This window comes from Jaculus jaculus, chromosome 13, assembly GCF_020740685.1.
Source record: "Jaculus jaculus isolate mJacJac1 chromosome 13, mJacJac1.mat.Y.cur, whole genome shotgun sequence".
Lineage (NCBI taxonomy): Eukaryota > Metazoa > Chordata > Mammalia > Rodentia > Dipodidae > Jaculus > Jaculus jaculus.
Window position 1 is genome coordinate 48375766 of NC_059114.1, and position 17051 is coordinate 48392816.

General features: G+C 42.5%; 1 protein-coding gene across 1 annotated transcript in view; it reads left to right on the plus strand.

Annotated features, from left to right (window-relative positions):
- The window catches only part of Cdc23 (cell division cycle 23), a 29280-nt gene extending 12270 nt beyond the window's left edge, over positions 1–17010 (plus strand). Inside the window, exons 7-16 of the mRNA XM_004652462.2 lie at positions 5949–6126; positions 6211–6308; positions 6718–6799; positions 11103–11256; positions 11381–11500; positions 11785–11860; positions 12175–12236; positions 14198–14276; positions 14353–14472; positions 15416–17010. Coding sequence (XP_004652519.1) covers positions 5949–6126; positions 6211–6308; positions 6718–6799; positions 11103–11256; positions 11381–11500; positions 11785–11860; positions 12175–12236; positions 14198–14276; positions 14353–14472; positions 15416–15586 — 1140 coding nt within the window. The 3' untranslated portion in view covers positions 15587–17010. The remainder of the gene's footprint in view (positions 1–5948; positions 6127–6210; positions 6309–6717; positions 6800–11102; positions 11257–11380; positions 11501–11784; positions 11861–12174; positions 12237–14197; positions 14277–14352; positions 14473–15415) is intronic.
- Positions 17011–17051: the final 41 nt, after the last annotated feature.

Genomic DNA, 17051 nt, shown 5'->3' on the forward strand with positions numbered 1-17051 from the left:
GTTTCAGTTCCAGTTTCAGATATCCAGTACCCAGTAAAGCCAGGTGCACAAAGTGGCATGTGCATCTGGTGTGCCTTTGCAGTGGCAGGAGGCCTTGCAAACCTACCCATTCCTCTCTCCCTTTCTGCTTGCTTGCAAACAAATAAATAAATAAAATAAAAATATTGTAATTTGCCAGGTGTGGTAGCACACGTCTTTTTTTTTTTTTTTTTTTTTTTTTGGTTTTTCGAGGTAGGGTTTCACTCTGGTCCAGGCTGACCTGGAATTAACTGTCATCTCAGGGTGGCCTTGAACTCATGGCAATCCTCCTACCTCTGCCTCCCGAGTGTCACACGTCTTTAATCCAAGCACTTGGGAGGCAGAGGTAGGAGGATCGCTGAGAGCTTGAGGCCACCCTGAGATGATATAGTGAATTCCAGGTCAGCCTGAGCTAGAGTGAGACCCTACCTCGGGAAACAAAACAACAACTGATATATATGTATGTGTTTGTGTGTGTGTGTGTGTATGTATGTATGTATGTGTGTATATATATATATATATATATATATATATATATATATATATATATGCACACATACATATACATGTACATATATATGTATATACATGTACATATATATGTATGTGTGTGTGTGTGTATATATATATATGATTTATTCCCTAATTCCACAGATGTTGTAGGAAATTGACCTTGAGATCCTGATACTTCTGCCTCATCCTCCCCAGTACTGGGATTGCAGGTGAATCTGTATTGGAAATCTTGCCTTGGTTTATTTGTTTTCACTTCTATCTACTTGTCTTTTTGTTGTTGTTGTTTGATTTTTGAAAAAGGGTTTCAATCTAGCCTAGGCTGACCTGGAATTCACTATGTAGTCTCAGGCTGACCTTCCTTGAACTCAAGGTGATCCTCCTACCTCTGCCCCCCCCCCCCCGACAAGTGCTAGAATTAAAGGCGTGCACCATCATGCCTGCCCGATTCACAATTTACTTGTCTTTTCTTTGAAAGTTTGTCTTATCCTTGAATTCAAAATAGGCAAAACCAAGTTTTTCATCTTGCCTATCGAATTCTTTTTTTGTTGTTTTCCAGGTAGGGCCTCACTCTAGTCCAGGCTGACTTGGAATTCAGGGTGGCCTGGAACTCACTGTAATCCTCCTACCTCTACCTCCTGAGTGCTGGGATTAAAGGCATGTGCCACCATACCCGGTTACCTATCAAATTCTTTTCCAACTTGATAAACACTCCCCACTGTTTGCTGTGCAGTGGTGGGGTGATAGTAAGGATAAAGCCCAGGGCCTTGAGCAAGCTGAGAAAGCTGTCTACCACTGACCTATACCTTAAGCCTAAGGTGTCCAGTCTTGACCTCTCAGAGTCACCTCTGTCTTTTTTGTTGGGCTGGAGAGATGGCTTAGCAGTTAAGGCATTTGCCTGCAAAGCCAAAGGACCCAGATTGATTCCTCAGTACCCAAGTAAAATCAAATGCACAAAGTAGTGCATGCATCTGGAGTTCATTTGCAGTGGATGGAGGTCCTGGTGCATTCATTCTGTCTGTCTCTCTTCTCTATCTCTCTCTGCTTGCAAAATAAATAAGTAAATAAATAAATAAATAAATAAAACAAAACATATCCTCTTGACAGGCTAGAAGTATTTGAGTTTGATCCTACCCAGACCATAGAAAAAGTTAGAAGCAGGGCTAGAGAGAGAGTTCAGTTAGTAAGAGTGCGTGGTATGCAAGCATGAGAGCCAGAGAAGGCCCCAGTTTACCCTGAGTTAAATTCCCCAGCACCTACATAAACAGTGGGCATGGCCATGCATGTTTGTAACCCCAGTCCTATGGTAAGTGGATTCTGGGAAATATCTGGGGCTTGCTGGTCAACCATTCTGACTGAAAATGGTGGGTACATGTTCAGTGAGAAACTCTGCCTCAAGGAAACAAGTGGATGATCAGTAGAGAAAGGACACTGACGTTTTCCCCTTACCTTCACCCGTGCATGGCAACATACACCATATACATACAACACTGCTCACACACCACATTACACATACTACATGTACTCACACAAAAGACAGAAGCCATGGTGGGATTTTGTAATCCCAGTAGCTGAAGGTGACATAAAAGGCAGAGACAGGAGAATTTCCTGGAAGTTTACAGCAAAGAACAGCAGCAGAGTGAAATCCAGACAGAACCCCTGTCTCAAAATGAGATGGAAATGTGAAGATTGACTCAAAAGTTGTCCTGACTTCACACATGTGCTATGTATGACACAGGTGTACCAGCACTCTCACATGCACTAAATAAATAAATACAACACACACACACACACACACACACACACACACGAACGCATTAAACAAACAATAGACAACAGGGCTGGAGAGATGGCTCATGGCTAAAGGCAAAGCCTAATGACCTAGCTTCGGGTCCCCAGTACCCATGTAAAGCCAGATGCTTCTGGCACATGTATCTGGAATTGTTTGTAGCAGCAAGAGGCACTGGCATGCCTATTCTCTCTCTCTCTCTCTCTCTCTCTCTCTGCTTGCAAGTAAATAATATATATATATTTTTAAATGCCAAGCATGGTGGCATATGCCTTTAATTCTAACACTCGGGAGGCGGAGGTAGGAGGATCACTGAGTTAGAGGCCAGCATGAAACAATAGAGTGAGTTCCAGGTCAGCCTGGGGTAGAGTGACTTTGCTTGAAAAGAAAGAAAACAACAACAACAAACATCGTTATGTTATTCTCTTGGCAGAAATTTGTACTAGTTGTTTAATGTAATTTTCTCTCTCTCTTTTTTTTAACTTTTAATTTAACTAATTTGTTTCTTTATTTATTGGTTTTTCAAGGTAGGGTCTCACTCAAGCTCAGGCTGTCCTGGAATTCACTATGTAGTCTCAGGGTGGCCTTGAACTCATAATGATCCTACTACATCTGCCTCCCAAGTACTGGGATTAAAGGCATGTACCACCTCGCCTGGATTTTTTTTTTTTTTTTTTTTTTTTGAGGTAGGGTCTCACTTTAGCCCAGGCGGAACTGGAATTCAATATGGAGTCTCAAGGTGACCTCAAACTCATGGCAATCCTCCTACCTCTCCCTCCTGAGTGCTGGGATTAAAGGCGTCCACCACCACACCTGGCTCTGGCTTTTATTTTATTTTTTATAATTAGCATCTTCCATGACTATAAGCAATATCCCACGGTAATTCCCTCCTTCCTCCCACTTTCCCCTTAGAAATTCCACTCTCCATCATATCCCCTTCCCCTCTCAATCATTCTCTCTTTTATTTTGATGTCATCATCTTTTCCTTCTATTATGATGGTCTTGTGTAGGTAGTGTCAGGCACTGTGAGGTCATGGATATGCAGGCCATTTTGTGTCTGGAGGAGCACGTTATTAGGTGTCCTACCCATTCTTTGGCTCTTACATTCTTTCCATCACGTCTTCTGCAGTGGACCCTGAGCCTTGGACAGTGTGATAGAGATATTGCCGTGCTGAGCACTCCTCTGTCGCTTCTCAGCACCGTGATGCCTTCTGAGTCATCCCAAGGTCACTGCCATCTGAAAAGAGAAAGTTCTCTAATGAGAAAGTGAGAGTAGCATTAATATATGGGTATGAACATTAAGAGAAGTGCTTACTGGGCTGTTTGATGAGCATAGTATATACATACATTTAGCCAGACAGTAGCAGAGGTTATACCTTTAGGGCTCATGACTACCTCTGTTGTAGGATTTCCGTATCAGGGATGTATTCCCTCCTATGGAGCGGGATTCCAGTCAAATTAGAAGGCAGTTGGCTTCCCCCATAACAGATGTGTCACTATTGTACCCATTGGCTCATTTGGCCTGGGTGGCCAAATATAAGGCTTGCAGTGTCCACTGTGGAGTATCTTCACTGGTGATTTCTCTCTTTCCCATTGAGCTGCATGCAATGTGGATTTTTTCAGCTTTCTGTCAGCTGGGCTACATGGAGTTGGTTTTCAGCTCAGTTCCAGCAGGATTTCTCAGTGGCCTTGCAGCCCAAGTATGTGGAGTCTTCAGCAATAGGGTCTTACCATCTATTCCTGGTGGGAAACCAAGGGCCTCGGCAATGACCTGTAATGTTTTGGGGGCATCAGGGACCTCCCTGGCCAACAACTCACTGGAAGGTATCTCATCCCTGGCATTGAAAAATTTCGGGTAACAATCTACAGCTCCTGAGTGTTCCATTCTCCAAAAAAGTAGGTTTCCATATGATTTATTTATATCCTCTTAGATTTTTTTCTCAATTTTTATTAACATTTTCCATGATTATAAAAAATATTCCATGGTAATACTCTCCCTCCAAACCCCCCAACTTTCCCCTTTGAAATTCCATTCTCCATCATATCCCCCCCCCCCCCAATCTCAATCAGTCTCTCTTTTATTTTTTGTGTCTGGAGGAGCATGTTGTAAGGAGTCCTACCCTTCCTTTGGCTCTTACATTCTTTCCACCACCTCTTTCGCTTTAGACCCTGAGCCTTGGAAGGTGTTATCAAGATGTTACTCAGTACTCCAGTCACTTCTTTCCAGCACTATGATACCTTCTGAGTCATCCCAAGGTCACTTCCATCTGAAAAGAGAAGATTCTCTACCCAAAGTGAGAGTAGCATTAATATAAGGGTATAAATATTAAGAGAAATGCAGTTTGATAAGCATAGCATATACACTTATCCAGACATCAGCAGATGTTACACCCCTAGGGTTCATGACTACCCCTGTTGTAGGTTTTCAGTATAAGGGATGTATCCCCCCCCCACCCCCATGGAGCGGGTCTCCAGTCCAATTGGAGGGCAGTTGGTTTCCACCACGACAGACCTGCCACTGTTGCACCTGTTGGCTCATTTGGCCTGGCTGGCCAAATATAAGGCTTGCAGTGTCCACTGTTGCCTATCTTCTCTGGTGATTTCTCTCTCTCCCATTGAGCTACATGCAGAATGGCTTCTTCCAGCTTTCTGTCAGCTGGTCTACATGGAGTTGGTTTTCAGCTCAGTTCCAGCAGGATTTCTCAGTGACCTTGCAGCCCAAATATGAGAAGTCTTAAGCAATAGGGTCTTACTATTTATTCCTGATGGGATACCAAGGGGCTCAGCAATGGCCTGTAATGTTTTGGGGGCATCAGGAACCTCCCTGGTCAACAACTCACTGGAAGGTATCCCATCCCTGGCACTGAAAATTTTCGGGTAACAATCTATGGCTCCTGAGTGTTGCATTGTCCAAAAAATTAGGTTTCCATATTATTTATTTATATCCTCTTAGATTTTGATTAGCCCTCCCTCCACCTTTCCTTTACTCAATCTCTTCCCTTGACCTCACTTAGGCCTTTTCACCCCCCATTTTCTATTTCTTTTTAAACTATTTTTAAAATTTATTTTATTTGAGAAAGAGAGAGAATTGGTGCACCAGGTCCTTTAGCCACTGCAAATGAACTCCAGATGCATGTGCCACCTTGTGCATCTGCCTTATGTGGGTACTGGGGAATCGAACCTTGGTCCTTTGGCTTTGCAGGCAAGCACCTTAACTGCTAAGCCATCTGTCCAGCCCTTGTATCCCATTTTCTGTTCTATAATTGAGATCTCACCTACAGGTTCAATCCTGTTTCTCTCACTATACTCCCTCAAACCAAACTCGTTTGCTTACATTAGTCACTTACACCTCTATTTAATTTGCCTCTATTTATGTTGCTGCCCTTACCTAGAATTTTTTCTTTACCTTCTGTCTATGTAAATCATATAGTTTTTGTTACTCCAGCAAAACTATTCTTCCCTAATGTGCTTGTAAGTCATGCTCAGTGGGATGACCTTGTATTTATTTGTAGTTGTTCTGATAAAATTTTAGTGATAAATCTCTTTAGAAAATAAAAATTGTTCTTTGATGTTCTTTTGGGAGAGATGTGAAATCATTTTAAGTGTCTGTCCCCTTCTCTCCTGCTGCCAGCTGAAGTTCCTGTCTTTGCCAGACACCTGGATGAAAGAGTTTTTCCTGGCTCATATCTACACGGAGCTGCAGCTGATTGAGGAGGCCCTGCAGAAGTACCAGCACCTCGTTGATGTGGGCTTCTCAAAGAGCTCCTATATTGTGTCCCAGATTGCTGTTGCCTATCACAACATCAGAGGTGAGGGAAGAAGGACAATGAGATACTGTCAGACCCAGAGAGGGGCACTGTGTTGTTTTTTTGAACTCTCTCTTGTTTCTGCAGATATTGACAAAGCCCTTTCTATTTTTAATGAGCTGCGGAAACAAGATCCTTACAGGATTGAAAATATGGACACTTTCTCCAACCTTCTTTATGTCAGGGTAATTTGCTTCTCTTGTTTGGTTTTGATTAAGCTCTTTTAAGAGCTGGAGAGATGGCTCAGGGGCTAAAGGTGCTGCTTAAACTTCTTTGTGTTTTATTTTTATTTACTTGTTTATTTATTGTTTGAGAAAGAGGAAGAGAGAGAATGGGTGTGCCAGGGCCTTTAGCTGCTGCAAACAAACTCCAAACATATGGGCCACTTTGTGTATCTGGCTTTACATGGGTACTGGGCAATCAAACCCAGATCATCAAGCTTTACAAGCAAATGCCTTTAACTACTGAATCATCTCTCCTGCCTCTGTGTCTTAATCTCAAGATTAGGTTGTCATCTACTTAAGTTAGCTACAAGAAAAGTAATTTTAGGGGAGTCCTGTTTCATGCTTAGATTGTTTTTCTTTTTTCTCCCAGAGCATGAAATCTGAATTGAGTTATCTGGCTCATAACCTCTGTGAAATTGATAAATACCGTGTTGAAACATGCTGTGTAATTGGTAAGTTAGTTGGGCTATTTTATTTTTTGTTTGTTTTGAGGTAAGGTTTCACTCTAGCCCAGGCCTACCTGGCACTCACTCTGTAGTTCCAGGCTGCCCTTGAACTTATGGCAATCCTCTTACCTCTGCATCCTGAGTGCTGGGATTAAAGGTATGCACCACTATGCCCAACATTTTTTTTAAAGACTTATAACATCAAGTAAAATAAATATAAAAATAACAACAGTATTAAAGTGCCAAGATAGTAGAATTATATAGTAGAGAATATGAAAATTCACTGTAGTCCTGCTCTTAAAATTATTAGGTGAGCATGATTTCAGAATATTTTTCTGTGTAAATACAAAAAAATGTATAGGTTTTTTTTTTTTGCCAAAATGGTGTCAATATATGTATTGCTTTGGGTTTTGCTGCAGCCCAGGTGGACCTGGAATTCATTATGTAGTCTCATGGCTGACTTGAACTCACACTGACCTGCCTACCTCTGCCTCCCGAATGCTGGGATTAAAGGCGTGTACCACCACACCTGACTTGTAACTGTTTTTGAGGGAGTCTTATGTGGCCCGAGGCTAACATGTACCTCACAGTGACCGTGGTACTTCAGCTTTAGGTGGGACTAAAAGCATGCGTCCCCATGTCCAGCACTATCTTTTTTTTTTTTTTTTTTTTGAGAAAAGATCTTTCTATATAGCCCAGGCTGGCCTTGAATTTTCTTGTTTTTATTTTTATTTATTTACTTGAGAAAGAGAATGGGCGCAACAGGGCCTTCAACTTCTGCAGGCAAGCTCTGGACACATGTGCCACCTTGTGCATCTGGTTTATGTGGGTCCTGGGGAATCAAACTTGGGTCCTTCAACTTTGCAGGCAAGCACCTTACCACAAAGCCATCTTGCCAGCCCTGGCCTTGAACTTTCCATCCTCCTACTTGAGCTTCTCCAGTGCTGGGATTACAGGTGTGTACGAGCACACCAAATGTTGAGTTGTATTAATGTTGATGACCAGGTAGTATTTTTAAGGCGTGAGGGGGTTGCTGGGAATTAAACTGGCAGCATACGGTCCACCATTTAGCTATGTCCATAAGGCCACCCCACCTTGCAACACCTGATGATGTAGCTGTCTTGCCTTTTGTGTTTGTTTTTCTTTTGAGGCTTTCATGTAACCAAGGCTGTTCTTTAAATGGTTGTATAGCTGAGGATGACTTGAATTCCTGCTTCAGCCTCCTAAATGTGGAATTAGAGGTGTATGCCCCATTCCTAGCTGTGGGTTCTGGGGAATTGAACCTGGGTCCTTTGGCTTTGCAGGCAAGTGCCTTAACCACTAAGCCATCTCTCCAGCCCCCAGCTAGTATTTTGATGTTTAATTAGCTATGATGCTAGTTTTTCAATAGTAGAATTCAGTGATGGTAGTCTTTGCTTAGACTGCCTATTCCTGCTTGCATGAGCATGTGTGCATGTCTATTGGGAGTTCTCACTGTAGCCCAGGCTCACCTGGAACGTCAGTTGCTCAGCCTCCCGAGTGGCAGGGCTACAGTGAGCCACCATATCCTACTACAGAGGATTTCTTCCTTAAATTATTTATTTCTTTATTTCATTTGAGAGTGAGAGAGAAAGACAGAAAGTGTGTGCGAGGGAGAGAATGGGCACGTCAGGGCCTCCAGCTGCTGCAAATGAACTCCAGACACATGCATCACCTTGTGCATCTGGTTTACATGGGTCCTGGGGAATTGAACCTGAGTCCTTTGGCTTTGCAGGCAAATGCCTTAACCACTAAGTCATCTCTCCAGCCCAGGGGTATTTTCTCTTTTAAAGCACAGAATAATTAACTGCATTTTACTTTTCTCATTCTACTATACCTCAAGAAAATCCCTCCAAGTATTGTTTTAACTCTAATCTATTCCTTTAAAAAGATGTTATTAAAATAAAATTCACCTATTTTAGTTGAGCATGACGGTGCTTGCCTTTAATCCCAGCATGCAGCAGGCTCTGCATTTTGGCTCCAGCCTAGTCTACATAATGAGTTCCAGGGCTGGGGTTCAAGAGATTGCTCAGCAGCTAAAGGCATTTACTTGCAAAGACTGATTGATGGCTCAGGGTTCAACTCCCCAATACTCAAATGAAGCCAGGTGCACAAAGTGGTGTATACAGCTGGGGTTCCTTTGCAGTGGCAGGAATTCCAGGTCTGTTGGTCTAGAGTGATACCCTCCCACAAAAAATCCAAATAAGCCGGGTGTGGTAGCACATGCCTTTAGTCCCAGCACTTGGGAGGCAGAGGTAGGAAGATTGCTGTGAGTTCGAGACTGACCTGAGAATACATAGTGAATTCCATGTCAGCCTGGGCTAGACTGAGACCCTGCCTAAAAAGGGGAGGGGGACTATAGAAATGGCTCAGCAGTTAAGGCACTTGCTTGCAAAGCCTAACAATCCAGGTTAGATTCCCTTGTACCCACATAAGTTGGCACATGCATCTATAGTTCGTTTGCAGCACCTATAGGTCCTGGTATACCCCATTCACATTCTCTCTCTTTCTCTTTGCTTGCAAATAAATATTAAAAATTCATTCTATTTGCCTCTTTCTCTCTTTCAAGTCCATAAATAATAAATAAATAAAAAAAATTCTTTTTAGAAAAGGGCTAGACAGATTGCTCAACAGTTAAGACCCTTGCCTGCAAAGCCTAAGGACCTGGGTTCTGTTCCCCAGTACCCATGTAAAGGCCGATGCACAAGGTGTCTTTCTCTCTCTTGCAAATAAATAAATAAATATTTTTAAATTCATCTGTTTTAAAGTTGACAGTTTAGTGCTGACCGTGGTGGCATGCGCCTTTTATCCTAGCACTTACGAGGCAGAAGTAGGAGGATCTCCATGAGTTCAAGGCTACCCTGAGACTACATAGCACTTTCTAGGTCAGCCTGGGCTAGAGTGAGACCATACCTGGAAAAGCCAAAATTAAATTAATAAAGTTGACAGTTGAATGAATTTTTGTAAATCTATAGTTTGTAATCATCCTTATAATCCAGTTTAGAATGATCAGTCATCTCAGGATTTTCCCTTCTGTTTGTAGTCAGTTCTATTCGCTGCAGTATTCAGTCTTACTGTCTGACTTCTTTGTTTTGTTTTGCTTTTGCTTTTGATAGGTAGGGCCTTGCTCTGGCCCAGGCTGACCTGGAATTCACTATGTAGTCTCATAGTGGCCTCAAACTCACAGTACTAAGATTAACAGTGTCTAACACCACGCCCGGCTTACCTTTTTAACTCTTCAGGTGCTTCCTTAGAAGCCTAGGCTTGGTGAATATAGTTTCAAAACCAATCTAAAGCATATTATAGAAAATTCTTAAACAATGTGAAAACAGTTTTTATATAAATGCTATTTCCAGATGAGATAAAAATGAAACGAGGTCCGGGCGTGGTGGCGCACGCCTTTAATCCCAGCACTTGGGAGGCAAAGGTAGGAGGATCGCCATGAGTTTGAGGCCACTGTGAGACTACATTGTGAATTCCAGGTCAGCCTGAGTTAGAGTGAGACCCTACCTCAAAAAAACAATAAAAAGGGCTGGAGAGATGGCTTAGCAGTTAAGCGCTTGCCTGTGAAGCCTAAGGACCCCAGTTCGAGGCACGATTCCCCAGGTCCCACATTAGCCAGATGCACAAGGGGGCGCACGTGTCTGGAGTTCATTTGCAGTGACTGGAGGCCCTGGTGCGCCCATTTTCTTTCTCTCCTTCCTCTTTCTCTCTCTGTCATTCTCAAGTAAAGTGAAACGAAACAAGGAAACATTAAAAAATATCAAAAAATCAGCAATGCATGATAGGTTGAATAGACTTTGTAAGGCAATAATAATTGTGTACATTTTGCATGACTTTAGGGTTAGTGAATAATGGTTTTATGCTTCTTGGTAGAAAGCTATTTTAGCAGTTTTATTTAGTTTTTGGTTGGTTTTTATTTATTTATCTATTTTGGTTTTTCAAGGCAGGGTTTCGCTCTAGCTGAGGCTGACCTGGAACTCACTATGGAGTCTCAGGGTGGCCTCAAACTCATGGCGATCCTTTTACCTCTGCCTCCCAAGTGCTGGGATTAAAGGTGTGCGCCACCATGCCCAGCTTGGTTTTTATTTTTTCTAGGTAGGGTCTCACTCAAGCACAGGCTGCTCTGGCACCTTACTCTGTACTCTCAGGCTGGCCTCAAACTCATAGCGATCCTCTTCCTCCAGAGTGCTAAGATTAAAGGCATGGGCTACCATGCCTGGCTCTGGTTTCTTTTTCTTCTCTCTGTCTCTTCAGTACTTGGCATCATTTTGTTTTGTTTTTCAATCAGGCAATTATTATAGCTTGCGCTCACAGCATGAGAAAGCAGCTTTATATTTCCAGCGAGCCCTGAAGTTGAATCCCCGGTACCTTGGGGCCTGGACGCTGATGGGGCATGAGTACATGGAAATGAAAAACACGTCCGCTGCAATCCAGGCATACCGGTAAGCATTGCTTGTGAAGGAGAGGGGAGTGGATTCCTGTGGTGTCAGGAACCTCTGGAGCCTGCATGCTATTGACCTTGACTCTTCTGTCCCCTCACTGGTGTATTTTTTTTCCCTTTCTTAGACATGCCATTGAGGTCAACAAGAGGGACTATAGAGCTTGGTATGGCCTTGGGCAGACCTATGAAATTCTTAAGATGCCATTTTACTGTCTTTATTATTACAGGAGGGCCCACCAGCTTCGGTAAGTTGTTCACTTTTCTTTCTCTTTGGCTAACTGATAAACCACTGAATAGTTAACTCTTGGAGACATGTTTAAACTTACTAAATATTGTTACTTAGTGTCTTCTACTACTAATAGGTTAATGGGATAATTATAAACACAGAGTAGTGTCATTATATGAAGCATCTGACTGAAGACTATGATTTGGAATGGTATTAAAGTAGCAATGATGCTAGGTTTTCAGTGGAAGACTTCAGTTGGTAGTAACTCCTTTGTTTAGATGACCTTTTTCTCTTTTTTCATAGGCCCAATGATTCTCGTATGCTGGTTGCATTAGGAGAATGTTATGAGAAACTCAATCAGTTAGTGGAAGCTAAAAAGGTACCTGGAATTGGGCCCTGGAGAATTTTAGCGAAAACCCATTGTTTAGAGGCAGGTTGGGTTATATGTGCTGTGATCCCCTCCCACCTTTTGTTCTCATGCATAGGAAATTCTGGATGTTTATAGGCACATAGCTTAAAGCCAAATGTGGGCTAAGATTACCAGTAGGAATGTCAGTGTAGCCTAGACCTGTCACAACTAGTAAAAATGCTTTATAGTCTACAAGCCTGAATTTCTAGAAATCTTACAGGTCCTTTATGTGATTAATTGTTGCACATGGGCAATAGTGAGTGACCAGCTCATTTTTTTCACAGTGTTACTGGAGAGCTTATGCTGTGGGAGATGTGGAGAAAATGGCTCTTGTGAAGCTGGCGAAGTGAGTGAACAGAGTAAAGTGCTGTTGGTATTTCCATTGGCTTCTCTGGGCTAGTAGGTTATGTCTTCTCTAGAGCTTCCCATCCTCCCATCATGAGAGATGAGTGTAGGCATGAGGCAAGGTGTACGAACACTGCTCTGCTGCTAGGCAAGTCCCTACTACTGAGTGTGTGTGTATGTATGTGTATGTGTGTATGTATATACAATTTTGAGAGAGAAAGAGAGATAGAATGGGCATGCCAGGACGTCTAGCCACTACATACAAACTCCACATACATGCACTGTCTTGTGCATCTGGCTTACGTGGGTACTAGGGAGCTGAACTGGGGTCCTTAGGCTTCACAGGCAAGTACCTTAAGTCCTAAGCCATCTCTCCAGCCCAGTACTAGCCATCTTGAAACTAGAGAGTACCGCTCTATTTTTGAAGGAGAAAACATTTCCTATTAGGTAAGGGATCAGAAATGAAATGAAAAAAGAATGAGCTTGAAGTGTAGATCAGTAGTGGAACACTTGCCTAGCATGCATTCATTAGGCCATGTGTGTATGGAAGAATAGTTCAAAAACAAGTTGCTTGCAGGACTGAGATTGCGCAGTTGGTAAAGTGTTTGTCTTGCATGCATGAGGACATTCCAGGCACCAGAACCCACACTGGACTGCTGGCATGGTCACATGAACCTGTAATCTCAGGTAGACACAGGAGGATCCCTGGAGCTTGCTGACCAGTCAGTGTAGCCTGATTGATAAACTCCAGGCCAATTAGAGATACTAAAGGTGGATGGGCTGAGCGTGGTGGTGCATGCCCTTAATCCCAGCACTCAGGAGGCTGAGGTAGGAGGATCAATGTGAGTTCAAGGCCAGCCTGAGACTACATAGTGAATTCCAGGTCTTTGGCTAGAGTGAGACCCTACCTTGAAAAACCAAAAGAAAACGGTGGATGGTGTTGCTAAGAAATGAGCCAAGTTGCCGGGCATGGTGGCACACACCTTTAATCCCAGTACTTGGGAGGCAGAGGTAGGAGGATTGCCTAGAGTTCAAGGCCACTCTGAGACTACATAGTTAGTTCCAGGTCAGCCTGGACCAGAGCGAGACCCTACTGCGAAAAATTGAAAAATCGAAAAAAAAAAAAAAGGAAGAAATGAGTCAAGTTGTTCTCTGGCCTCTGTATGCACACACTCCTGGATACACATGCACACACGTGAACATATAAATGCATTAAAAAAGAAAAATAGTTATTTTCTTGGTATGTTTTCCAGTTTCACTAGTATTACCAGAGATTTTTTTTTGCAAGGGTGTATTACCCAATTATTCAGCTTAGTAACTCTTTTTTAAAATTTAATTAAATTGATTACTTAATTGAGAGTGAGAACAAGACAGAGAATGCACAAACTAGGGCCTCTAGCCACTGCAAACGAACTCCATATGTGTTAGCCATCTTGTGTGTCTGGCTTATATGGATACTGGGGAATTGAACCTGGGTCCTTAGACTTCGCAGGCAAGTGCCTTAGTCACTAAGCCATCTCTCTAGCTGTATTTTATTTTTGTTTTTGAGGCGGTGTCTAGCTGCCCATGCTGACCTGGAACATACTATATAGCCCAGGATGGTCACAAAGTCACAGGATCTTTCTACCTCAGCTTTCCCAGTGCTGGGATTATAGGTGTGAGCCCTTGTGCCCAGTGAATTTCTATCATTAGTAGTAGAGTGACGATTCTGGTTTGTTTTCTGATACAGCTGATCAAGATTAGAACTACGACAGGAACTTTACAGCAAGCTACACTTTCAGCTCCTGCCTAAGCTCTTCTAGCCCTCTGGTTGGCGCTGATAAGTCTTCTGGGTCTCAGCATGCCACTCATGTTAAAATTTGTACTTATTCATCTGTTGTCACTTAATTCTAATTATGTTTTTACTTTTTAATCCCTGACTTGCTTTGCAGCCTGATTTTTAAAGCCCAATTTCTTTTTTAGGCTTCATGAACAGTTGACTGAGTCAGAACAGGCTGCCCAGTGTTACATCAAATATATCCAAGATATCTATTCCTGTGGGGTATGTGTCAGAGCATGAGAATTGTGTTTCTGATCGTATTCTTATCACCTCAGTCACTCTTGCTTTCCTTATATAGGAAATAGTGGAACACTTGGAGGAAAGCACTGCCTTCCGCTACCTGGCCCAGTACTATTTTAAGTGCAAGCTGTGGGACGAGGCTTCAACTTGTGCCCAGAAGTGTTGTGCTTTCAACGATGTAAGCAACTGTTCCTTGTAACACATGGTCTGCATTTTAGACTAGAATGTATGATCTTTACCATTAAGTATGGGTAGAAGGTAGATGAAATGTCAACAGCAATCCTCCCTTTGTAATGTGGAAGTCTCACTGAACATTCTTAACCTATTTTTTGTTGTTTTATTTTTAAATTTTTTAAAAATATATTTATTTATTGGTTATTTTGAGTTAGGGTCTTGCTCTAGCCTAGGCTGACCTGGAATTAGTCTCAGGCTGGCCTCAAACTCACAGCAATCCTTCTCCCAAGTGCTGGGATCAAAGGCATGTGCCAACACACAGGGCAGGGGGAGGAAAGAGAGAACGGGCACACCATGGCCTCCAGCCACTGTCAAGAAACTTTAGATGCATGTGCCACTGTGCTTCTGGCTTTATTTGTGGTACTAGGGAATTGAACTCATTACCTTAACTGCTAAGCCATCTCTCCAGCCCTATTTATTTATTTTGCCAGCAGAGAGCTAGAGGGAGGGGCAAGAAAATGGGCATACAGGGTCTCTGGACACTGCAAACACACTCCAGATGCATGAACCACTTTGTGCATCTGGCTTTATGTGGGTATTGGGGGCATTGAACCTGGGTCTTTAGGTTTTACAAGGCAAGCCATAACTCCAGCCTTTTCTTTTTTGTTTTGCTTTTCAAGGTAGGGTCTCCCTCTAGCCCAGGCTGACCTGGAATTAATTCACTATGTAGTCTCAGGGTGGCCTTGAACTCAAGGCAATCCTCCTACCTGTGCCTCTGGAGTGCTGGGATTAAAGGCATGTGCCACACCTGGCCACCTCCAACCTTTAGCAACCTATTCTTGAGACTAGCCTTGAATTTATTTTGCAAGGCAGTGCTTTACCTGCTGAGCAATTTCTCTAGCCCTGTCTTGAACATATTTTAAAACTGTTGCCTGACTTTATTTCAGACTCGGGAAGAAGGTAAGGCCTTGCTCCGGCAAATTCTACAGCTGCGGAACCAAGGCGAGACATCCACATCGGAGATGCCTGCTCCCTTTTTCCTCCCCACATCACTGTCTGCAAACAATACTCCTACACGCAGAGTTTCGCCACTCAACTTGTCTTCAGTAACACCATAGTTGGCTACTTTCAAGTCATCACCTCGCTAAACTAATATTAACCCTTATCTCCATGTGAAGAACAGCCACGTCTGTTCCGAGGACCTAAACTCTTCTCACTTCTATAGATGGAAGCAGACCTTGGGGCAGTGCATATAATCACACCTTCAGAAGCAGACAGAAATATTAGCAGGGACAGTATTGTTTTCTGCCAGTTAAAAGCACTTGTCTCCTTTCTGTTCAGAGTAGCTATAGTTCTTGGATTTCTTCCCTTAGAGCACTTTATCACAGCAATGCTACAGAAGCAAGTTTTAATTCTGGGAATGAGAAAGACAGGAAAGAAAGAAGGACTATGCTGCTGTCTTCTAGGGAAGGAGTAGGGGTATTAGCCAAAATGACTTTTATTTCTTATTCGTTTGACAGGGTTTCTCACATAGCCCAGGCTGGCTTTAACTCATGACCTTCCTGCCTCAGCCTCCCTTATGTTGGGATTGCAGGAATGTGTCATGAGGCCTGGCTAGAGATGACCCTTTTGAATTTGTTGAACGTCTTTTTTTTTTTTTTTTTTAACCTTTTTTCAAAGTAGGGTCTCAAGCTAACCCGGAACTCACTATTTAGTCTTGGGGTGGCCTTGAACTCAGTGATCCACCTGCCTCTGCCTCCCAAGTGCTAGGATTAAGGGTGTGTGCCACCATGCCCAGCACATGTCCTCTATTCTTTTGTTAGAAATTAGGTCTAAATGGGGCAAAGCTGTACATGTGTTACTTAAGGATATATATGTATGTATGTATCCATACATAATTTATTTTTTGAGGCAATTTCACTGTAGCCAGGCTGGCCTTGAACTCATCTGCCTTAGCTTCCCAAGTGCTGGGATTATAAGTGTGAGTCACTGTGCCCGGCAGAGACATTCTTCAAGAAATGTGAAAAGAAATCCCCTAAGAGCTTTCAAAGGGAGAAGTAGCTTACTGGGGTTGAACAGAAGAAAAAAAAAAGAAGAATGTCAATAAGCATGAACTATTGATGGCTCTTCCGGAGAGAAAACATGGGTGTAGCATTAGCCGTACCCTTACCAAAGCAAAACAAGGAGTCAGGATTACAGAAAACTTTGAGGATATTTAAAAATAACCTTTTGGTTATAATCAAATTCATGTTGGTCTGTTTAGTAAATGTTTGATACAACTGTTTTCCCCTCTTTTCATCTCTAAAACAATACATTTTTCAGCTTTATCTTTCTAGATAAGGTTATTATTTCTGTGGTGTTGGAGGGCTTCAAGGCTATGCAGATGTATTCAGTAGCAGGTGATATCCTGTGACTATTGTGTTTTCTTTATTTTTATAGTGGATGCTGCTTAGGATCTAGCCTTTGCTCTCTTGTACCTGGAATATTTTTACTCACTTCTCAATGTATGATGCATTTTATATTAAAGGTTTAGAATATCTGATACCATTTGAACTCATTTCTTACTAAGCCTTCTTAGGCTGG